The 25,647-nt window shown below is 43.7% G+C and overlaps 1 protein-coding gene across 1 annotated transcript; it reads left to right on the top strand.

Annotated features, from left to right (window-relative positions):
* The first annotated feature begins 271 nt into the window (after positions 1-271).
* On the top strand, positions 272-25,244 carry fgf22 (fibroblast growth factor 22). Its single transcript, XM_047586350.1, has 3 exons — positions 272-1,471; positions 21,808-21,911; positions 23,218-25,244. Exons 1-3 carry the CDS (start codon positions 1,099-1,101, stop codon positions 23,410-23,412), a joined length of 672 nt encoding a protein of 223 aa, XP_047442306.1. The 5' UTR covers positions 272-1,098; the 3' UTR covers positions 23,413-25,244.
* The last annotated feature ends 403 nt before the right edge of the window (positions 25,245-25,647 follow it).

Below are 25,647 nucleotides of genomic sequence, written 5' to 3'. Positions count from 1 at the left end.
ATGTAAGTCCTTCCAGGTGCCTGTGGCCATGAAACGGGAATAATAAAAACCTCAGGTGAAAAGCAAATTAGCTGTTTCTCGCAAAATAAACTTTTCAAAGAGAGAATAGAAAGGGGATAGGGCTTGATGCAAGGTCTCTCATTTGTTTGAAATGGTTATGAATGAGTGCGGTGGCCTCCTCCCCCCTCCTCCCCTCTCTTTTCAACCCCCTAGATGCTGGCCCTGCCCAGGATAAAATGCAGGGCAACACAGTCGGTCCCTCCACAGAACAGAGGACTGACTGACTGACTGCGCACAGCAGAGCGTGAGGCCGTTTACTTACTGCTTCGCTGCCCCGTGCTGGCTGACACACACTTGCTTGCTGCTGCTCACTCTGACACACACACACACACTCTCTCCCTCCCATACTCACTCATTTACTCACCCTCTCTCTCTCTCTCTCTCTCTCTGTATCACACACTAGCACACATATATTTACACACACACACACACACACACACACAGACACACACACACACACACATGCAGAGTCAGTCACCAACTCTCATTCAACTCCCTCTCAGCCACGGGTCAGCAGCTCAGACAGGCACCTTGTTCCTATCCCGACAGACAGAGCAGAGCATCACAAGGTGCACGCACACACACGTACTCGGATACACACTTGCGTAATAGACACTTATTTATTGACGCAAACTCATACACACACACACACACATGCTCATCCTCATACATCCTGGGACTTTATCTGTGGACCGGTGAGGAAGACTTCAGTGCGAGGAGGAGAACAAACAAGGGAGCGGCATCAAGGAGGGAACTTCTTAGAAAGCGGATTCAGAAAACTACGGCACTTTATGACAAGGAGCAGAGAAACAGAGTCGAGACCGAAGATGACGACTGAGAAAAGTTTGATGCTGTAGGAAGGGAAGGCCTGCTGTCAGACCCACGCAGAAACTGGCCATCAGTGACATCCAGAGGATCTGCCGTGAGTGCCATTTCCATCCCTTCTCTCTTCAGGACTCCCACCCTCCACAGGGACATCTCCTGATCATCAGCATGTCTACAGCTTGCACAAGGTGCACCTTGGGAGTCTGACCCACCATGTGCAGATGGACGGCGTCCGTAGCCCATCTCCGTCCTGAACCTGCCCTTCGCGTCACCACCGCCGCAGCCTCCAGTGGGCCACCTCTCCCCCTGCCCAGCGCAGCCTCCCTTTGCCTGGCATGCTTCACCCTGCTCCTGGTCACCGCTGGCAGTGCCACGGGGGCCTGTCCTCCCCGGGTAGGGCATGAACCCCTTCAGGTGCTGGCGAGCGGCATCAACTGCTCGTGGACACTGGAGAGGCACACCCGCAGTTATAATCACTTGGAGGGAGACGTCCGACTACGGCGACTTTACTCTGCCAACAAGTTCTTCCTCTGCATTGACAAAACAGGCAAGGTGGACGGCACTCGGCGAAAAAACTACGCTGACAGTAAGTAGCCGGAAGAGCGATAAGTTTTCTATCTCAAATGTGTGTGAGGATGCCCTATGACGTTCTCGCTTTTATTTTTATGGCTGAACTTTCTTATCTGTTGACTTTTATAGCAGTTCCTAGGGATATCCTACGGTCATGTTACCACTGATCTATTTGTGTTGTGTTTAGAGCACAAGAGACACGTTGCTAGGTAAGAATGGAATACCCTAGTGTGGATTTAGACTCCTTGTGGGCGAACCGGCACTGAGGAAAGACATTGAGCATCAGTTGGTGGTGCAAACCATGCTTGTAAAAATAAAGTTTCCATTTCACTGGGAATTAACTTGTCAAAACTGTGATGAAAGTGCCTCAGAAGAAGCAGGTGCAAACTGAAAAGCATTTGACGAGGATTGTATCTGCTCTGTGCACACACTGATTTGCGTATGCCCATGTGTGTGATGAAAGTTGACAATCTTATCTCGTGCTCCGCATCGCAATTGTTGGTCACGACAGGACTTTGCAACTCACTGCGCTCAGTATGCAGGTGGACTCAAGTCGTTCTGTCTGTGAGACTGTAGTCTATGCGCTGTCTGTGGTTTATGGACACCTGAGAAGAGCTCGTCCGCGCGGCAGCCTGCGTGTCCATCAATGGGTGTCTTTCAGATGCTTGACCAGGTCAGATGAGCCGAATGTGGTCATGATCTGACCTCCCTCTCCATTAGTCACTGGCTGACTGACTGATTGGATAGCCCTTAGAGACACTTTTGCCTTTGACGGTAATATTTATGTATTTGGCCATTAATGCCTTTTTATACAAGTGGGTGAGTCAGAGTTTTTCCATACAGCTACTGGGGGGAAGCGGCCAACAGGCCAGTCAGTATGCTGCTTCTGCTGCTGTTTCAACGAGCTGCAGACCGCGTGAGATTTGTTAACCTGTTGGGATTAGTCGCCTGGCAGGATCTTTAAAAACCACACACACCGGCTTAAGTTCAAGTTGAGATGAATTATTACTGGATAACTTTGGAACTGCAGTGTTATCCAAGTGTGGACTTTAATCTTTCATATTAGCGTCCATATATGTCAGCTACAAAAATAAATTATATTTCTCTTAAACTTTGCTCAAATCTGACAGCTTGACAGGAGTCATAATGGAAGGCAACATGAGGAAGCTTAAATTATGTTAATAAAGTTAATATGTTTTCTGTGCGGTTAGAAAAAAAGCAAAAACTAATTGGGAAATTCATGCTTTGCTTTACTCGTGTGATTTATGCATAGGAGGCTGAAGTGAAAAAGAGCAGTCCCCCATTACATGTAATGTCCTTCTCCGCATCATCCTCTCATTTCCTCCTGTGGAAAGAACGATTCTTTCAGTGCTCCCACAGAGTGAGGGTGTGTACTTGTGCCCTGAGCTGGTGCCAAACCAGTGGTCATGTAGACTTTGCCTTGGGATTAACCAAATGGACCTCGTGGTCAGTCTGTGGTTGCGCCTCACAGCGGGACAGATCTGGTTCAAGACCGCTTTCGATCGTATTTCTGAGCGAGCCTGCCACTACTACAACCACATAAGGAGGCTTTCAATGAGACTTAAAGTACCCTGACCCGGAGAATATGGTCATGCTATAGATTAGAGTGGTAGGTCAAGCAGGAAGTTGTACATATTTAATGAGGAGAGCAGCGACACAGATACTAGACAGCAGCATCAGCACTAAGTCAGACAAAGGAAGGAGGACTTCTTTTTCTCCTTAGGATTCTATCAGTGATGCAGAGATGCCTACACCCTGGCAGAGCTAGCAATAACTCAAGCAGGGATGAATACGAGGACAGAGACACAGCACTGTTTCTGAAAAGCGTTATTAGACGTAACATTTCCCAGTGCATATACAGCTCTGTCCTCCGTGTGCCCAGCAGCCTGTCCTCTGTGTAGCCCTTACACTCTTGTCGACACAGCTACATTACCCCGACAGCTCTGTCTGCTACACCCCGGCCACAGCCCTCACCTCTACCCCACTCACTTTTTCCAGCCCCAACTCCCAGCTCCCTCTCAGGTGTAAAAACAGTTGGAATTAGTCAACAGGCTCTCTGCTAATTGAGGCTGGAAAATATTGTATCAATCCCAGCGGAGCAGGGGCATGGAACAGCTGAGGGACGAGGCGAGAGGGAGAAAGGAGGGTTTAAAGGATTAAAGAGCCGAACGGGGTTGAAAGGAGACAGAGGGGAAAAAAAAATAAAAAATCTAAACACGTATGATGAATAAATGCACGTCAAACATATTAGCCACGAGCGTGACACACAGTAAGTATTCTAAATTGTTACGCATTAAGTCATTAAAATGCCCCTCAATATTAAATGGTTCTGTACTTTGTGCAGGGTGATGAAATTAAAAGCTGTCACTGGCACCAGACAAGACAGGTGGAATGTGTATCGGTTACATCTCCAAAGTGTTCCGTGAAAATGTTATGCCTTGTGCGCACACATGTGGAAATATACACAAACACTACACTCTCAGGCACAAACAATGAGGGTTCGGCTTTCCATTCCTGAAGTTTGTTATCAGGATCCAGCAAGCTGCAACCTGTCCTAGACATTTACATTTAAGCATTTGTTAATCAAACTCAACAGAGAGAAACCGAGATAAATGACATGCACGCGGAACCATGTCCGCTAAATATAGATACGGAACGACAAAGCACTTAATCACTGAACTTGCTAAAAATAACTTGCTGAAAGAACCACACAAAGACACAGGGTACGGTACTTTGAGGGAGCGAATGGGAGGGGCTTAGCGTGTTTTTCTTTTGACCTATGGCAAAGCATAAAAATGATCGAGGGGAAAAACACAGCCGAGTGTTTACAAAAGCACCAGAGGCAGGTACGCATCATATCCTGTCCTGGGTCATCGGTCATAGCCTGCTAATTAGACGGTGCCGCAACACAGCAGTTGTGTGGACACGCCCAGCAACCGGTTTATGATCGATTGCAACAGCTTAAGTAGTGCTGTTGAGTAGTGCAATGCCACTCATATAGTCATTAAAGTCATTTTTAATTAAAAGAGGAAGGCTTCTTGTAATTAAACACCTAAATTGCAGGACTACATTCTGTTTATTTTCATCTTTGTGTTTTATTTGACACATTCTTTATTGGCAAACCACAATTCATGTATTTCAAGTCCTGTTCAAGTGTTTTTTTTTTTCTTCCTCATCTTAAAAGGACGGCCTGTTAAGTTTTGGGTGTGTGTGGCTAAGGGCATCAAACGCTTGTGTAGCCTCCAGGTAGCGTCAGCCAATTCACCCTTAGGAAATAAGGTCACCTCACCGCACAGCTACAATCGCAGAAGTCACTGCGGCCAGCTCTGCTCCGTCTCCACACCCGGGCAACTCTCACAGCTGGGGCTTGTTGTATTTACCAAATTTCCCTTGCTGTGCAACATGTCGCCGTTTGATGTGAGAGTTTTCTGAGTTCATGAAGGTGTTTGACTTGGAAGGCAACCATGGGAAGAAAGTCTTCCACCCCACTGAAATATGTTGTGGAAATTATTCAACCTCGTTGTAGTCAGGGGAAACTGCCACTCACAAAGCAGAGGGTGAAGATAGTAGGGCACAGCATGGGAGCATCAGATGAACTGGCCCACAGGGCTGGGCAGGTCGCAGCGATGAAGAGTGAAATTGATCAGTGGTGGAAAAAGTTAAAATCCTTATGGTTGTTGTTACTTTTTGAATTTAACATATTTTCTTTGGGTCGTAGTTGCGAATGCTGCTCTTGTGTCGTGCCAAGATTAGAACCGACTGTTCATAATCACAACTGCGAATATACAGTTAAGGACTCTTTAGTGGTCAGTGATATGATTTCATAAAAGTGAAGATAGATAAAAAGACGTACGGAGAACGTTTAAAGAAAAACGCTTCCACAAAAACCTTCTTTCTACCACTGACAAAATATCAACTCACTTGAAAACTTCCACTTTGAGGAAAAATGGCCCGCACATTCCAAAGCAACAGACATTACAAAATGCACCGTCTGTCCTTTTAGAGGTGTTAGGAGGTCTTTTCTGCGCCGGCCTTTCTTTTCCCCACCATGACTCACCATTAAATCTGGTAGGGCTCAGACGGGGATGTGTGACTGGCTCAACAGCACCGAGGCTGGAGGGGCTAAGGAGGGAAGCACCTGGCTGAAGGAAATGCTTTGGCGTTTTGAATCGGGAGAATACACATGTTAATGAGGCTAGGAGAAGGGCTGGGGTGTACTCTGCTCAGTATTGAGGTGGAAATTAAAGGCTAGAAGGAGTGCTGGAGCGTTTCCCGTTGCTCGTTAGGCATTAAGGTTTCCCCTGAGTCGTCTCCGCTGGGAGGGGGATTCGTGGACGTTTTAGGTGCCAACGGGGGGACAAAATCCCACGAATCATGCATTTATTACCCCCTGCCCTTCACTGTAAAGACAGTGCACGGCCACAACTTGTTAGAGAAGAAATGGAAAGTAACCCCTTGCCAGCTGTTCCCGTTATTAAGAGACTGAAACTAAAAACAAAACAAAACAAAAAATACCACTGGCCCTCTCATGCATGTTGAACATGGGTGTTAAATCCTTCACACGAATGCACACACTGCCACTGTCCTGGGAACATTGCGGGACAAGAGTGTCAGTGTCAGTCTAATTAGCATCCCTGGTTTCTGCCACCAGGGTTTGATGTCTTGAATGGGCTCTAGAAATGTAGCAATTAGTAGCTAACAACCTTTAGCAGTTTGGCTCCGGATCCTCTGTGGGATTTACTAGGTTCATCAGCAGGTTTATAGAGTCTGACTTTGGCTCTGACAGCCAATTCCTTTATAACGTCGCACAGCTCTGGACATCCTGTGGGTGTGAAGGGAACACAAAGAAGAGAACTTCACAGTGCCAGTAACCGGCTCCTTGCGCCTTGAAGCCATTGACAGGAGATGTTTGCTTTGATATTGTGAGAGTCCATAAAAAGAAAAGAATGACTGTCAGTGCATGATTTAAATAGCATATCAATATCTATATGACTGCGGTCGGAACATCAGAAACGATTAGAGAGATAGAGTGTGATTAAGGCTCTTTAAATATTTATTGAGCCAGAAAAAAAAATGAGTGGTGTACTTGCTTCTCCTTTTCAGCCATTTCCCATGAGCTGACTATTTGTTACTGTCCAAAAGCTACCCCCTCAGTGATTTAGGTGCTTTAAACACCAGAGTAATGAGCAACAGTTAATTGCAGTGGAGCAATGCAATACTGAACATGGTCACAGCCAAGAGTTATTTTTTAAAGTAGGAGTGAAGAGTTTGGCCTTTACGTCTACGAGAACGCATTAGTGCTGTTATTACCATGTGTGCTTTTACTGTGAAAGGTGTAAAATGAGTATTAATTAGATCAGTTGGGAACAGGCGACCAGCTAGCCTTACTCATGCAGAACCACATGTTTGAAAGCCTTCGCCAAAGGAAATACTTACCAAGGAGCGCTAACGTAATCAGTCTATTGTGACTGGGGAGACAGGTTCCTCAACCTCAGATAGAACAAGACAGATTAATGGTTTTGTTTTGACCCTTCCAATAAAGCCCCTCACCTCCCTGCTTGAACTGAGACAGGCATCATGTCTTGGAAGGCGTTAAAGCGCTGGCTCAGGAATAAAGAAGCTGAAGGAGAACCTCTGATGTAGATGGGGGGAAAAGACAACTTGGCATCCCTAAATACAGCATACAGCTAGGGCTCACTGGCCACAGCTACAAGAGTTTAAAGTGGTTCAAATTAGACCTTAAACTGCAGGGAAATTGTGACTAGGAATGCACTGGTCCTGTTACCATTAAAGCTGATATCACTCCCTGCAAAATTTGGTCCAGATCATAAAGGGAGCAAACAGAGGCAGTAAATTCACTCTCACTTTTGGGTGACACAGGTAAACATGAAGCTCTCTACCTCTTTTTCCATTGATACCACTTGTGGAAAGCACAAGAGCACATGGACTTTAAATGAACTTTTATGTCTCTCACAAACAAGAACAAGCAAGTGAGCATAAAAACGAGTGACAACACCCTGCCTGTCAATCTTTGTGGCTAAATATTGACTTGCTGTCAAGCAATTAAGTCATAACGTGGGTAGGTATGTGTAAGAGAGTGGAAATGTCACACATTTTTAACTACGTTAACTGAGAGACATAAGAGGCGAACTGGACGTCTGTGCAGGTTAGGATTAGTTTAAAACCAATATTACAGTCAAAATTCTGTCAAACCTTCATATTTTCTGAGACATTTTTTTTTCTTTGGGAAACATGCATGTCTGTAAATACACTTTTGACAATCCATCCTATGGTTGGGGGTGTAGCAACCCACTCACTGACATAGCCTTAAGTATAGGCATGTCGTCATGGTTATTGGATGACAAAGGCCCTGACAGTGCTCAGATGATCAAAGGTGAAATCAATCCAGAGATAGGTGAGTGAGTTGTGGAAGCAGAAAGTAGTTTAAAGAGGAATATCATCACTAATAATGTAGTCCAGTCATAGATGTATGTATGTAGAACATATAAGGTCTGTGCTGTTCTAGCCCATGAAGGATGTTAAAATATGAACCATGGCTGTATTAGTGCATAAAAATGCACACCATATGGACTGACAGCTGGGTACATCTATCCCAGACTGGAACAGGGAAAAGCTGTATTTTATTTATCTTGCATTTAAATAACATGAGAAAGAAATCAAGTTGATAACGCGCCAGATTTTTGTCCTATTTAACCAACTGTGCCGAAGTTCTTGTGTCTTGAAGACTGAAGCGGAAAATAGTCTATCTGGACTGAATAACCCAATTAGAAGTGGGATAATTAATGCAAATGTGAAAGGCTAAAAACAGCAACTCTGGTGAAGGTCTGTGCATACCAACAGGTTGAGACCATACAGAGTCCTCTTCTTCTGAACCGCATTACACACATCCACCTGTAGTTACTTTTATCTCCAAGGTCATTCTGCCAAGCAAACATGAGCAGGGTGGGAGTATCGGTGTCCGAATGTGCGTGTACATTTAGGATGCATACGTCTGTGTTTACACTGGGAGCATAAAGCGGACCTTAAACTGAAAAAAGATGTGCATTTCCGTTCCCTAATGGCTAATATGAACCAGACCCTCACCTTGCGCTCCATTCGGGGGCATGCATGTTTGTGTTTTTGGAGTGCACGCTGACATGCCTGCGTGCACGCGGGTGTTTTTCCCATCTGGAAGGTCCATGCTCCTCATTAGGACGCAGAGGGTGGCACAAAGAAGTGGTGTAGTTGAGGCAGTACAGTCCACAGGATGCATCAGACCACTCCTGTGTGGACACTGGTCCTTTTTGATCAACGGTTACAAACAAATTTCGTCATTTTGTTATTATGCACCAGATCCTGAATGACTTGGGAAGAGTAGGTTGAGGTTATTAGAGTGGGGCTTTTTTTCTAGGCACTTCTAGGCAAGTGGGCAATATGTTTACTATATGTTTGTATGTATGGAAGCAGCTTTGATGAGTACAAGTATCTACCATCTCTTCTCATGCCATCCATATACCAAATATTTCAGTACTCATACAATGTGTTTCACTCGCCTCCCCTTTCATTTTGTCTGTCTTCCACTTTCTACCTATTACCATCTCTCTGTCTCTCTCTCTTCTGCTGTCTCCGTGTCACCCTCTCCTCCCCTGCACTGGATAGGATTGGGGTCAGGGCCCTTTGGCCAGTGGAGCAAGTGACAGCTCTGACAGGGCCCTGATTTCACTCTTGCGGCTTCTGTCACCTCCTGCATGCCCGTCTCATTTTAATAATGTAAATATGGGGCAAGCTCAGGCCACAGAGAATATTCTGTGTCCTGGTGCTCAATCACTGGAAACTCTACGCACACCTGGGCCACACAGGTGTATGCTAAAAGTTGGCAGTTGCTCTCCAGACTGAAAGTAGTTTTGGATTGCTTGCAGCCTCATGATGATTTTATTTCCTGGTTTATTGGAATGAAACTATAGTAGCAACTTTGTATCATCTCAGGGCTAATCTGATCGTAGAAGTGATTAAGAGTGTGTTTCACTCACATAAGTTGGGGGAGCCACTAGACATCAATGCTTGAAAAGTAAGCAACAAAGGGGAAAAAAAGCCAGGTATGGATCACTATCTGTTCAGTTTTGGTTTCATTTTTCAACAGCTTTTATTTGTATTACGATTGCAATTACTTTGTGGATGTTGAATTGAACTCTAATTAGACGTTGTGAACCTACAATGACACTGGCTAATTCTTTTTTGCTTTACTAAACCACAATATACACACTTACATGCTTGTGACCTATGGTATGTTTTTAAAGGGATCATATAGGGTCCTCTGCACCTAACTGGTTGATTGTGTTCAGTGCAGATTTGGCTGCTCTTCAAGATGCATGTAAAGTTTTTTTGTCCTTTTTCCAGAGTGCAGTTGTTTTTGTTTTCTCCTGATTATATTTCCACGCTGCATGACTGAATCTGGTCTGGACGCTCAACCAAACCAGCCACACAGAACCACTCACTGGTGGCACACGGGACGACCTCAGTTTCATGTGGATCCCGCCGTCCCTGCCCCTCCTAGGATATAGTTCTGAAGTGTTGGAAAATGCAGGAGTTGTGAGTCACAAAGCTCTCAGCGGGCAGACCTGCTCGTAAGTATCTGTGAAGCCTTTGATAGCTTGTCGTTTGCTTGTTACGGATGTGATGCCTGATTTGGAGGCAGTTTGCCCTCCCCCGTTCTCCTTGATTAAAGGGGAGGCCTCTTGGCCGGCAAGACTGCGGCCCCCCTCAGTACCTCACAGGCACAGATGAGCGGGCCGGGCGTACACCGTGGGGCTTCGTTAACCTTTTTCACCTCTGCTACCACTCAGGCTCTCTGGAGCAGGCCCCCACCCCACCACTCACCCACTCCCTCGGGTTGTCCTCTTGTGTTACCTTTCCTGGCTGGATTGCCCCCGCTGCGCTTGTAAACTTGGGGTTTGATCAGCGGAGGGTCTGATTCAGCATCCCGGAGGTCCCTAATGAACTGATTGATGTTCAATTACACACAATCACAGCTCACCATTGCCAAGGAAGGTTGTGTTCAGTCAATATGGAACGCATGCCGGACAGGGCATGTCAGTACACTAATGACTCTGGAGTCTTCGTGTGTGGCAGAAGAGATACAGGGGCTGCCAGAGCTTCTGATTTGTGGCATTTAGATTTTCTATAAGCTCTTGATAAACTTTATATTTGGATCCTACTGGGATCACTTTGGTTGTTTCTCTGACTGTAAACAGTGAAATCATTCGGACACCCAAATGCCATCCCACACGCATGCACACGTATCCAGATGTGGCAACTCTGGAGTATTGGGTCAGTCTGTCTGGGGATAAATCAGACAGACTAATCTGTCCTGCGAGGGGATGGAGGGTAATTGGTCACATTTGACCCCCCGGCCTTGCGGACTGTGGGAACGCAGGCTTTATCTACCAGCGGTAATTGGCTAATGAAACACTTCCGCAGCTCCTCCACTAGATTGTCATCCACTGGTTGGAATAGGGTGAGGCATGTGTGTGTGTGTATGTGTGTGGATTTGCGTGAGTGTGGCCAGCACAAGTGCCCAAAAGGCATGTGTGTGCGGGCGATAGAGTGTGTGTGTAGTTTAGAGAAAATGGCAGGATGCGGAACTCCCTGTGGCCATCCCCACATCTTTATCAAGAGCATCGGCCTCATGATGCCTGCAGCATACTGATACATTGACAGACCACACATCAACGGCTGTGTGGTTGCCATTACAATTTAAATTTAGGTCTCAAGTGGAAATAGTTAATGTAATTCAAATTTAATTTTGACCCAAGGCAGCACTTTTTGTTTGTAGCACTTAGGTTGTACCCAGTCATTCAGATGCCTATCAGCTCACGCATCGCGGTTAAAGCCTTGTGTTATATTTTATTTAATTTAGCTCATGTTTTGTTGTCGTTTTGTGATTTACCTGGGTAAAGTCATGCCTGCATCAATTCAAAGACAGGAAAATCAGCATGGGGATAGTGAGGAGGTATGGGGGTGGGGGCTAAGAAAAAAGGCTAAAGTTACGGTAGTGAGACAATGTCTCTGAGGTCCCATCAAGTGAGCCATTCATAGATGCAGGCCTACCAGTTTGTGGAGCCAGGGAGACACTCCGATAGAGTGGGGCCCAGGGTGGCCTTGTCTTTTTGTCCCAAGCTGACCCCTGCACTCCTGCCTGGCCTCTGCGCCCCTCACCTGGCCTGTTCCAGCGCACTGGTAACAGGATACCTGTAATTTGCTCTAATGGCCTTTGAAAGACCTGGCTGGGCTAATCCCTGGAGTACTTCTCCCAGCAGCACCGCATGAAAAGGTGGGGGGAACTGGGCCGAGTGTGAGTCCTGAAAGAGGACCAGCCCCTGGATTGTGTGTGAGAGAATGTCACCCCTTGCGGCCGGGGCTGGGGCCGAGGGAGTGCGGGAGTCAGTTTTCAGCAGATCACCACCATGTGGCTTGTTCACAGGCTCAAAAAAACTGGGCCCCGGCTTGTAGAGAAGTAGATTGTCTCTGCTTTACACCTCCCTCAGTGGCTCAGTCTGGCAGGCTGGGAGAATGGCCTGAAAACCTGCCTACACAGAGCACTGAGTGCGTGCACTTCAAATTACTGATTCTGTTTGAAAGGTGGACTGAGGTAGTTTTTCATGGACAGCACCTGCTCATTCAATAGTGAAAGACATTGATATATCCAATACTGCAGAACAGAGATAATACGGGAACGTTGGGTTTGACTTGAAGTCAGTAGCTTAAGAAGGTCCTGTGCACAGTCATGAAGACTGAGAATAACAGCAATAAAAACAGTGCTAATAACAATAATAATAATGATAATGATAATGAGACCATTGAACAAAAGGCACTGGCCATTGAACATGGACTGAGATTAAAAAGACAGGAGGAAAATAATCTTATCGGTCTCATCTTCAGTGTCATCCTCCAGAGATTTTAAAGGAATGTGGGAACAACAAACGATCCATGAACAGGGAAGACCAGCCCTCGACCAGTCTTTTCTCTCCTTTCTTCTTGTTCTTTTTTTGACAGGGTGGACCACATGCGATGGAATGTACTCATAACACGCACATGCGAAGCAGTCCCTCTCTGTGGCCTACTTCGTCCATCGCGTACCGCCACGTTTGTACGGCGGCACATGTGTACATCGTGTGCGCCGAGAGATTACGAGAGTGACAGCATGTTTAGATCTGTGAAGGTTCAACTGTGTATGAAAGAGTGTGTATGTGTGTGTGTGTGTGTTTGTGGGGAGGGGCCCTGTTTCTTATTTCCTTTGCTGTTATTTTAATTATGTACTTTTAAGAATTTGTGTGATCAAAGCCAACATGAGCTGAGCCCAAGGATTCCTAACTGTCCAGGAATTCAGAACTAAATTAGGTAAGAGAAGCACTGTTCAGACCTCCAGACAGTCTGAGTTCATTTGAGCAACGCAACACAACAGAACAACACATCAGAATCAGACATCAATCAGCCCATCACAGGGCTGATTGGTTAAGCAGGCTGACTTGGTTGTTCCGCTTTCTCTAACATTTACTGAGTGGAATGAGTGCACTTACTGTCTCTTGTCTACACCTAATTTGTTTTTTTTTTTTCTTTGCTTCTATTTCTAAAAATAAGAAAGTGTTAAAAACCCTCAACTGCAGTCTGTGTTGTGTGTGCAAACAGTTCAGCTCGGTTCCGCTTGGCTTGGAGCAGACATATCTCATGGCTGCTGGTAGGGGATGAATAAATCATCCCTGTCCTGTGAGAGTTAATAGGTATGATGCATGTCCGGAGACCCACCGACGATGAGGGGGAGGAGGGGGAGACAGAGAGACCAAACACATGAGGGACAGATGGACAGTGAAAAGCAGGCTGGCAGATGGGAGACAGAAAAAAGGGCAGAAGGACAGGTACAGCCAAAAGGCGAGGAGGTAATGCCTGCGGACTGACAGTTGGTTTTTTTTCTTTCACACACACCTCATATATACTGTACATCAATTCACAAATTCTCTGCTGGAACAGTAGTACAGTCAGAGCGGCAGTCGTAGCCCCTGTTAAAGAGCCTGTAAATTTTATATTGCTGTCCAGAACTGTGCCATTGAGGGCATTGCATCATTCGTATTTTGAGCCTGGTCACACTCATGCAAATGAAAATAAACGTGCATGTGTATGAAGCACCGGTGACAAAATGGGAAAGGTATTCCTGCGTGAATCCTTCACTGTAACCAAAATACTTGAGTCTGACCTTTTTAAGAGTAAACCTCAGAATGAAGAGCTCCCCATGATCTTTGCCGAAATGTTTTAAATGCATCTTAAGCTTCCTGAGCATTTTTCCACATTCTGACACTAAAATATGAGATATTGTCGAAATCTGTGTACAACAACCACGGGTCGCGGGTACTGTGTGGTAGCAAAGAAACGGAACTTGGCCAACTTTGTTAAAAGAATGTGTAAAGATTCAATTTGAAATACATCTGCTTATGAATAGAATAAAGAATCTAAACACAAAAGCTACTATGGTGTCACTTATGATATAAGGCAGAAAATTATTGTGGCAGATGGAAAACACCTGCTATGACATCACTCACTGAGATGTTTCAGCCAACAGGTCCTCGCCTCAATATTTTCTACCATATACATTTTAGTCTGATTATTACTCTTTTAGTAGCAGTCTGGTATTATATTAATATGGTTGTACTGTACCGTTCTGTTTTTTTAATGTTGAACTCCAACTTCGTGAAGTTTTACAGATGTGCCATTTAACATAGCATTTTTTTAGCCATTTCGTTTGTGAAAGTAGTGAATGCACTATATAATATGTCACTTTTTAATCGTGAAGTTTTTCTCAGAATTTACAAATCCAGCATTTATGAAGACATTATAATTCTATTAATCTATTCTCTTAATTAATTAAGTGTACTCAGTTCATGAAGCAACATATTTTCTTGAACACCCCTTTTTGCTCAGTTTTTGGTCCTAGCTCATATTTTTGTCTTAAAGCTGTGTTGACCAGCTAGTCATTAACTGTGTCTATGTTCCATTTGGAGTTGAGCAGGTAGCAGGTATGATGTTTTTTGTTTCTTTCTTTTAAATTCTGCTAAAGATATAAACCCGTTTCTATAAGAGCAGAAAAGTTGTGTAGCCAGTGGCTAGCCATTGCGCCTACACTATAAAGGAGGGGAGATTTGGCTAACCATTCTCCTCATTATGAATGATTTATTTTTCACAATGGCACACATAAAAAACATTGTTTGTAGCACTTTTAAATAATAACGTGCAAGTAGATATTTTCGCCTCACTTTTGTTGCACTAGTGCACTAGTTATGAGAATCCAACTCAGTTTTTTGCGCAGGGAGAGCCAACTGGAGCACACAGTTCATGTTGATATGTGGTGCACAGTACAGGAGTAAGCATGTATGTAGGTGCACTGCAAAAAAGGAATTTTAAGAAAGCAAAAAATCCTTGTATCAGAGAAATACATCTTGTCATTGTGCTTATTTTGAGAATTTCCCATTTTTTTTTTCTTAATACAAGATGATTGGATTGAATATAAGAATATGTTTGCTTCTTCCTCGTAATGCTGTTTTTGCATTGGGCAATAATTCAGATCATACGCTTACCTCAGCATGTAAAAAACAACATTTTTGGTAGGGCCCATGTCACCCGCTAATATGGACTTGCACTTGGTACTTGGTGGATTTGTTGCAGAGTTTGAAAGTTTGGTTGATAAACTGGACTCGACCAAAAGACATTCTAAGTCATGTTTACTGTGGCTGTGTTGACTTAGTGTAAGTGTGTTTGTGTGTGAGTTTGGCTATTATGCCTATTTAGGACTTACCAGTGCTGGTTGCATTTGTGGGCCTGATGTGTCCTTTGCGCAATATAAAATATCCTAGAAAAGACTAATGGGGTTACAGCTAAAATGGCACCTTAAAGTGCCTCTGCAAACGCATAATGGCTCTCACTTATGAGTTACATATTGTCCAGTCACAGTATGATTGAAACTATATAAGTCAATCTCACTATGTCTACTGTAAATTATATTTTTTTTCCATCTCAGCAGCATACTCATAATCCACAGATCACTCTGAAGATCAGATTTCCTTAGTAATGCACTTTGAGTTTGGTCTAATTTCAAAGAAATTAGTTTAATACTTTGGAAACCCTTAGACGGAGCATTGATCATCTTTTGCTTCATGTTTGTTCTCAGTGAGAGTAATTATTGTACTGACACATGTCTTGCCTTGGATTTGATCAGTGCTTCTACAATGGACAATTTCTGGTCAAGGAACAAACATCAGCTTCTGCCTTAATTTAGTGTCATAATTATACACGAGGCAGTGTGCAGCCATCACTTAAAATTCTCAGTTTTCTATCAGAATCAAGGCAAATTTGTCTCAAAAAGTCCTTTCAGGTCCCCACTGGCTTTAATGGTGGTTGTGTGAAGATTAAAGAACAAAGAAACAAAGAAATGTGTCGTCATATACAGTACTAGGGCAGGTCAACATATTTATTGTGTCTTTGCAAACCTGCAGTTCGAAGTTGTCAGACATTGAGGCATGATTTAGGAGAGACAGCAGTCGGTGGTTGCAACAGCAAGAACATTTCACCACTTTTTATATTCAAATTTGCATCATGAGGTCAAAAAGAATTGTTTGCCAACATGCTTATTACATAGCTAGCTATAGTGACTGTGTAGCTTCCAGCCGTGGATTATTGTAGGGTTTCTTCTTTGGCCTCTTTTGCTACATCATGTGGTTCATTGGTGTCATAGGTGAATTTCTGAAGACAGCTCCGTCAAACAAACAGAGACCTACATCATAGCAAAAAATTATTCTAATGCTGAAGTGCCGAAAGCAGTTCCTTGAACCACTTGAGCCACTTGAGGAACTCAATTATACAACAGAAAAACTAACGTGACACAGCCTTGTGTAAAAACGTTTGATCTCTGTGGATACCTTCTTCATGATAACTGTATTAAATGAATTTATAGATATAACACCCATTTAAATTATATCAAAGCTTAAAGTTGTACATTACATAAGGGCGTGGCTGCTTTGAGTGACAGGTGAGTGCCTTCAATGGTCGCTAGCTCCAAGCATCGACATACTGTGGACAAACAAATTGTGACGTCACCCATTGGATTCTGAACCTCAAAAATGGAGCCTGCAGTCGCCATGTTGGATGAAATTTAATCCACCCACACTTTGATACTCCAATTATGGTCATGGGGGTCGCGTTAGGGTAAAAACTGGTGTAAATTTGAGCTTTTTAACATGGGGGTCTTTTGGTGCCTGTCTCAAGCAGCCACAAGATGACCTGCAATTTTTTTGCACTTCAACATGGGCTTCATCGCCCAAATGGCTCCAATCAGGAGCTGATGGTGACGGTCAGGGCCTCCACACTGAGCTGTTTCAACTCTTCATGAAACCCGTGGGTGACGTCAAACACGGTTACACCACTTTTATACTTGCTCACTGGTAACAAACAAATCACAGCCTAAAGTTGCTCAAAAAAGTTAAAATATTTAACTGGTGAGCGCATGAATTGTATGCAGGTTACACTTTCGCCTCTAGAATGAATCGGACAAAACTGTGCCACTTAACAAGTCTTTCTTCATCATTTTGGTATTTTACTGTACATTCAAGGTTTAACATGCAACTTTCCATATCACAGCACCTGTGAATGCCACCGCCAAGAGAGCCTGTTCTCATGGTAATCTCTCAAGGTGTTTAAAGCAGTAGTGAGTGATGCTGCCTTTGTCTGTGCCGGTACACACAGGCGGCTACTTTGCCCAGTACCAGACCCTTCGAGGGGGTCATGGCAGATCAAAGGTGCTGGTCACAGCCATTAGGCCTGGCAGCCCGAACCCGACATGAAAAGCTTGTGTTTTGAAAAGGAGGGCAGAAGGAAAAAAAAAAACAACAGGGCCCTCTTCGTTTAAAAAGCAAGCAAACTGTGAAATAATTGAAAAGGTATGTCAATCAAGAGCAGGAGCACAGCGGGAACTCCAAGATTCCCAGGCTCTGCTCTGGTCGAGCACTGAGCCATGGAGGGCTGCTCAAGGGGGCAACCCAAGAAATTAAAGACCTCGGAAAAGGAACAAAAAAAAAGACAGGAGGAAAGGAGCAGAAAAATCTCTTTTTCCTCATTCTCTTTGCTCAGTCTTTCACTCCTTTCTGCTCTAAATTTGTGATGGAAGGACCTATTTTGCCACAGTTTGCAGAGCCCCATTCAAACCGCTCGGTCATTAATAAGATCTTGTCTAGCTCTTCACCTCTCAGGTGAGTAACAAAGCCTTGTTGGGGGGGGGGGGGGGGGGGCAACCTGCCCCCACCACTGCAGGCACCAACTTACAACCAGTACCTTCGCCCTGTACTCCCCCCTCCCTCCCTCCTCCTCCTCCTCCTCCTCCTCTTCCCCCATACCATGAATCTGACAAAAGGAAACCCTGTGAGAGTGTCTCTCTCTTTCCTTTCTGCCTTTTTTTTTCAAGGTCAAAAAAGGCTTGAATGATCTGACGATGGGCTAACGTCCAAAAAATGGGGGACGGGAAGAAAGGAAAGAGTAAAAAAGAGACCGGGTAAAAGACTTTTTCTATGCTTTTAAAAATCCCATAGAGCAGAAATAAATGGCAAGTCCACAGTTGACTAGACATGTATAGTGCAGGATTTTGCTTGTAATGGCAGCTTGAGCTTATTGACAGTCCCAGCCAAAACATGTCAAAGGTTAAGAGATCTTGCCAATTGCAAGTGGGAAGCCAAAAGTGCCTTTTTCATGAGCTCAATAGGACCAGCGGTTGATACTTGCTCAGCAGAACGAGGCGCAGGAGTGACCTTCAGTCTCTAGTGCAACTCTCTAACAAAGAGTAAATTTGTCTTTATTGTTTGATTCTCTGTTATTTCTAACTGTGATATTGTTCGTGGCATTTGAAACGTTTGACAAAAACACTTTCATGAGTTTTTCCGTATTCAACAACTAGAATCACTTCATTAAAGATTGGTACTAGTGATCAGAGACTTTGTTGTCCATGACCATCTGGTTGTGATGCTTCCTACTTGTTTCAGATTTACTCTGAAATCATCATCAAACATTTCAGTCATTAACTCTTGTTGTTTTTTAAAAATAATTTTATGGTACATTTTTGCAACAGTTTTATTGGGAAATGTGCTTCTTCTGTCAAACTATATCAACTGCGGAGCCCGTCCTTTGGTTTTCAGCACTTAGAAGAAACCCTCTAATAGCTTGAAATACCTCGCTCTGATTTCTCAGGCTTTGGACACAATGGAGTGACTTTTCAAAGGGGAGGGGGGCTGTGAGTTATATGGATCTAACTGGTCTTTATAGATGTGTGGTCAAGCGTCGAGAGCCCAAGTGATTCCTCTGGACAATGCGAAAATCTTCAGATCTTTTGTGTCTCCTGGCTGCTACATCCACGTGTATGAATAAAGTGTAGTGAACGAGACTTGGAATGGGAAAGGACCATATTTACGGTGATGTATTCATGGTGCATTCAGCAAAGAAAAGAAAACTTAAGAAAAGTTACCCATTGTAACATTGTTAGTGTCTCAGTGAAATAATGCACAAAACAGAATGCATTACTTTAGAATACATGTATACCAGATTATTATAATTATTTTGAACTGTTGAATTAAGTATTCGTTCAGTCTTAGCCTGTCTGGGTTTTAAAGCTCGGAAGCTACTATAAAGCAAATGTGATTATTCACACCCAGATCCTTGCAACATCTCCAATGTGACAAACATGTTTCCATGACACCTACTGAGCCTGGAACTCAAACCAGCAAATAATGGCAATCACCGCCGGCACCACTTTCAGGCACCAGCGGTTTTCATTGGCCTGGACTAATCCCCCATAAACCCTTGCAGCGCTCCAATCACCAGCCGAGCCTCAGCTAATTGCTTACGAGCCCCTCGCACGCTCCAGGTGCCACCCCAGCACACCCGGTGTTTGTAAACACAGCTCGTAAAGAAGAGGCTGCCATCAAAGTGTTAATGTTTCTTTGGAGGATCAGAGGCAGGAATGATGGGGGTGCAGCTGGGCCGGTACCTGGATGAGCCCGACTGAGGCATTCCCTCCTTCCCCGCAGCTGCGAGGGAGCCGAGAGGGGGATTCATTTACACGTTCCTGTCAAAGAAGAAAGACACTCAACAGGAGTTTGTGTTTGTTTACCTTACCCTTCTTTTCTTTCCTCCTTTTTACCCTTTGTACTTCTTTGTGTCCGTGCCTAAAGTAGATGACCTCACTTGGTAAGCACGACAAGGCTGAGGTGGTTTTGTGTCTAAAATAATGGGCGCAGCAGATGTGTGTCTTTTAAGTTTCGGAGTACTTCAAATGTTCTTTTTGAAAACGGCAACGGTAGTCTGATAGAATTAGCAGACATCCTTTAGAGAAGAGAATTTAGTTACTTAATCTGTATGAGACAATCTGCCGGTCTTGAATACCCAAATGTACTGAGTTTTTGGTTACTATAATTCTGTCCAAAATGACAATAAAGAAACCCCTTCTAGAAGAGATTCAATGTGAACCATAAGGAACACAGTTCTTGTTTAGTATTAAATTTATCTTCAGTTCAGAATACCCCCATTTTCCTCGTATACCTTCACCGCAACTCAGTTATCTGTCAAAGAAGAGGAAGAGGTAATTAATGGACGGCAGGGGCATTAGCAGCAAAACAAAATGGATCTTTTGCTAAGAAGAAAAATACCAATAGTTTGACCACAGAAGTTACATTATTTAAAATTTATAGAGAGTAAGTCTGGGTAGATGGATGGGTCTACAAAACATCTCATACATCTATCCAGTTTCAAACTGACCGCCAGTTTTGCGAGAATGAAGGTTTCCTAAACAACTGTTGATTACTGAAGCCATAATGATGACGTTCTCATGTTCTCATGTATTTATCTCTTAATCTAACCCTAACCCCAGTCCTAACCCGCTAACCTCCGTCAATATGTTTCCCTAATGAAGTTGTTTATCATGCCTGCATCAAACCATAACTTAACCACAGAATTTGTAATGGGTTTAAAATGTATTCTGGCAACTGGTGCATCAGATCAGAAGATGCTTCTGTGTGTCTTTCTATGCAGCATAGGCAAAACATGTACATAATGCATATATATTAATTTGGGGGACTATTTTTGTTTTGAGATATGTTTGAAAAATGTGTTGAAATCCTGTTGTGAAACATTAATATAACTCCATATATTATGATCCAACACATTATGTCCAGCAATTGTGAAAAGTTAGCCTCAATGCTCTTTCCAAGTAAGTCAGTCAGTCAGTGAGTCAGGTGGTTGGTGGCCCACTGCTGCTTTTATGACTCATCGCCATCACTCAGTTTCTACCAGCTCTGGGTCACCCTGTCGTTCACCATCTTGAACTGGTGTTATGTTTACAGTATCTATCCAAAGCCAACAATTAATTTTTTACTCACATATATGCAGCAGCTAGATCTTTGGGCAACAATGCAGCATGTACTCTCTGCGCAGGCTGTGCGTTTAAAGTGTAAATAAATGTTTCGAGCTCTGATCAAATAAGCACCACTTCAAGGTGCTTTTTATGGAGTAAGCGGGAGAATATCTCTATCCAAAAGACGGTCTCATCCCCAGCAATTAGCTCCTGTTCAGGACCCTGCGCTGAGCTTTCAGGTTATCTCCAAAACATCTCCTGTCCCAGCCATGACAGTGGGTGTGTGCCTTTATTTTCATGTGCTGACAAAAAACAGATCAAGAGAGAGCCACATGGGACTTGTTTGCAATCAGCGCCCAGAGGAAACAATTATCCTACAAGCTTGCCAGCTTTTTCATGAGGTGAGGTGAGTCGGAGTGGCTGCTTAAGTGGCCGACAGACACGAGTTTTGTGTCCCTCAGTAAACAACACTGTGTTTCATCAGGATGAAGTGTCACATCTGGAATGGGGAGGCTTACATGGATGCATGTTGTAAGACAGACTGACACAGTGCAGACTCTCTGTGCATCTGCTTTATACTTCCACCACAAAAAAATGGGGATGTGGTCTGGCACTGGGGTGTATTTGGGTCAAATAGGCTCCAATGAGAAAACAATAATTATAATCACTATTTCTTTACTTTTACCTCTAGGTTGAAATGATATGAGCTTGACTGCTCTGCTCACAAAGGACGCGCTCTCTATACGTGACCTGTATGAGATAGTTTCTCAAGCTCTCGCTTCTCAGAGCATATGGCTGTCTGGTACTCTAATCACTAATGATAGAGTGGCTTTTGATGGGGAAACTTTCAAAGCTAGATGTTCCTAACCCAGACTCTTGTTCCCTCTTTTATTTTCCAGGCCTGATGGAAATCCGATCTGTCAGTGTGGGAGTTGTTGCCATCAAATCTGTCAGCACCGGGCTGTACTTAGCGATGTCCAAGAAAGGCACACTCTTTGGATCGGTGCGTATACAACCTGGCAGCATTGCCTCTGGAGGTCAAGCCTCCTGGAGCGGGGAAGGTTGGGGGAACTGGTGAGGTTGGGGGAGGCATAAACGCACAACAGTCCCAAATGAGTGCCTATCCAAACATGTTTGATTCTACTGAAGTGAAATCTCAGGAATCTTCTGCTGGAAAGTCCAGAGAGAGGTCAGAGCATTACTATCAATCATGGTTGTACACCTGGGCCACGATACTGGCAGCTTGAACCGTCTTGTTCCACTGTCAAAATAGATACCAGAGAAAAGGAACCCTACCAGCAATGACAAAGAGCCAGCTGGGCTCATTTAAGTCTTTGCGTACCATCTGCCAATTGTTGTTTCGCACAGCAGGCTTTCAAAAGCAATCACCTCTCTTTGTTAAAATCAGACAGCAGACCTGAGGTGTGTGGTGTCTACCTCATGTACTTACATCTTGCAAAGATGAGAAATCAGAGACGCGCAATCAGTGAGCAAGCTGCAATAAAACAAGTTCCTCCAACAAGCTAACACAGTAAACAGGACATAATTAGACCTTCCATGATAAAAAAAAAAAGGCAGGCAAATCACAGCAGACTTATTCTATCCTGATGCTATCAAAGAGGAGCCTTGGTTATGGCAGCGTGATAACGATCTTAGAAAAGGGAATGTAGTGGGACCTCTTACTGCAGTATTTTTCAAGACTCTTTCACTGATAAGAAATTTTAACCACACATGGCGAAGTGATTTTTCTGTGTTCTGAATGTTGAATCAAAATTGTCACATTAGGGCCAATTTGACGACATTAAAGGATCAGTTCAGCCAAATCACAAAGACACCTGCAGGCAATTCTTCACTTACTTCTTCAGAGACTGGTCCCCAATGAAACCTTAACTGTCAGGCCTGCCTCATTGCTTCACCAGAACACTGTCTCTGGAAAGTAGAGGCCACATACATAAACTGTCCTTGATGAGTTGAAAAAAAAAGAAAAAGAAAAAATGGTGGATATTTTTCCATTTTGCATGACTACGCACCACCAGTGGTGAAGGATATGTGTTTTGGGGAATTTAGGTTAACCAGCCCCTTAAGTCACACGTCTCTGAACTTTGAAAGACAAATCAGCTAAATTCCTTGTAATGGAAAAACTCAACCTATTGACTGGAAACACCTGGGAAATCTTTTACAGCAATAGTGGACATTAACTTTTGTGCACTTTGGAAGCTGGCCCAGTATTGTACTGAACAGGTGGAATAGCTGCTGGGGGCAGACTAATCTGTTGTGACCTAAACATCTCTTCCTCCCTCTGACTGCAGGTGAAGTACAACCCGAGCTGCAAGTTTAAGGAGCGGATTGAGGAAAACGGCTACAACACGTACGCTTCGCTGCGCTGGAAGCACGGCGGCAGGCAGATGTTTGTTTCCCTGAATGGCCGTGGCAAGCCGCGGCGAGGTCACAAGGCTCGTCGAAGACACCCGTCCACTCATTTCCTGCCCATGCTCCCCTCCTAGCTGCTCATGTCTGAACTCTGACCGGCAACTGGACGACTTCACCTTCCTCCTCACACGCTAGTGTTGATTTTGCCGAGGCAGCGATCTGTATTTTTTTATTATTCCATTCTCCTGTCACATAAATGTACATCTGCTGAGGTCTGTAACATTTATAGGTTTAGTTTAATATCTACTTTTAAGTTATTTTCTGCATTTTGTTTTAAATGACATCGATATTACAGTCCTACACATTAGAGCTATCTTCAGTAACCTGTCTGGTTACAGCATCTACCAGTGTATGGGAACTGCTTGAAAAGATTGGGTGACACTGAGAGATTATAATAGGACAGAGAATAGACGGAAAGACTGGGAAACAACAAAATGTTGCTTGTGTGCTGTATAGTATCATTATTAAAGCAAAATCAGCAACAAATCAGAAGTAAAGCTACCATAGAGGAGATGGAGAGCATGTACTCAGTATTTGGAAGTTTGGACTCTGGGCCATATTTTACCCCTAAAACTATACAGCACAAATACTCTAGCTGACTGCAGTACTTTCAGACCCACTATTGTAGATTTAGCCTTACAAAATAAGCCTGTGTGCATTTATCTTACATTGGTTTAATATGCTCTTCATTGAGCACTATTTCATATGTGAAAATATTCAGTCATTTTAGGTATCCCTTGAGTGAAATTCTGAAATGTTGCAAGTAAATGCAAAAATGCTCATGTGCAAAACCTTTTTATGCACAATTCACATAGCAGCTCATATTTTATTACATGTAAAACAGTGCATTTTGACTGGGTTTACACATAGACAGTTGTGGGACATTCGTCCAAATGTGAAGTTGATATTTGCTCTTTTTGTGAGGCTAAATCTGATTACTTTTGGATCACAGAACTGAAACGAGGTGGCAGTTAATAGGTAACAGAATAAACACAACAAGAGGAAAATTAGGGAATAATGGTCATTAAGTGGACTTGACTTGACAACCTCAAGCCCTGACTAAAGCCCGCTCCACCTTTAAAGTTGCTTGGGATAAAACTCACACCACTGGATACTGACGAGATACTGATCTGCAGCTGAACTGTGCAGATAAGATGAAACAACTCTCTATGGACTCAAACACCATGATTAATGTATTGTTCTGTATGTATATGTCTGCACATGGCAAGAATGCATCAGAGACTAAGCTAACTACTGGGATAATTTCCTGAGATGACCTTTGTATGTTTGTGCATGCTTCTGTCAGTCTGCTTTTCTTATCCAGCGAGCCACAGCCTATAGATTAGAAATCAGTACCAGAACACATGCAATGTGTCTCATCTGGCATCTGATTCTGATTCTGAGTCGTGATATCCATTCTGAGTCATTTAATGAATTGTAGCAGTCGTAGTCACACCAGATGTCAAGTAGCAGCAGCGTCATTAACTCTGTACATGGTAGTAAATGGTTATTAGACACTATCTCTCTTGCTAACATTTTTTCGACAAAATGGCTGTTGCTAATAGAACATTTAATATATTTAAAACATTTTGTACTCTTTAACTGATTGAAGTTTATTGTTATTGTTGACTTTTTCTGTTGGCTTGTAGTCCTACTGTTAAAAGAGAAGGGAAAATACTTGTATTCAAGTCCATATTCAGAACAGTCTATGTGGTATTACTACTGGGTACTGGTACATTTTGTGATCCACTTATCATAAACAGCTTTCAGCTAAAGGCCAGTAATAGCCGAGTGTATATACAGCCAGTTCCTCAGAACAAACAGTCTTTAGATCCATTTCAAGTCGTTTGAGTGCCTTGGTCCATGCTGAGCTTGGTAAACTTCAATAAAAATGTGGATAAATAATGACTCATGGCTCGCTTCCCTACAAGCCTGATTGAAATAACAATAGCATTTTAATGTTATCTCGTCCGTGGCAATGTTTGTGAAGAGTTGGTAACATCTCCATCAGAGCTTGACATAATCCCCCTTCCCCCCTCCTCGTCATAATCATGAAAAAACTCACAGCGGGGGAGGCGTTGATGTGGAGGACCTCCCCATGTCTGATGAAAGGTCCGCGGTTATGAACTACGCAACCGAGGATCGAGATCATTTACACACAGACGAGCCCTCCAGTGGCACGGGAGGCCACTCGGTCTTTTCATCAAGCAGAAAGGAGAGTCCGGGATGAATAGTGGCTGTTTGGGGTGAATAAAGGCCAACCTTTCAGTCTGTCATGATGTGAGATTACTGTGACGGGGTACATGTCT

The sequence above is a fragment of the Mugil cephalus genome, chromosome 6 (assembly GCF_022458985.1).
Source record: "Mugil cephalus isolate CIBA_MC_2020 chromosome 6, CIBA_Mcephalus_1.1, whole genome shotgun sequence".
Taxonomy (NCBI): domain Eukaryota; kingdom Metazoa; phylum Chordata; class Actinopteri; order Mugiliformes; family Mugilidae; genus Mugil; species Mugil cephalus.
Note: the sequence above shows the minus strand (reverse complement) of the source record. Positions and strands in the feature narration are given on the sequence as shown.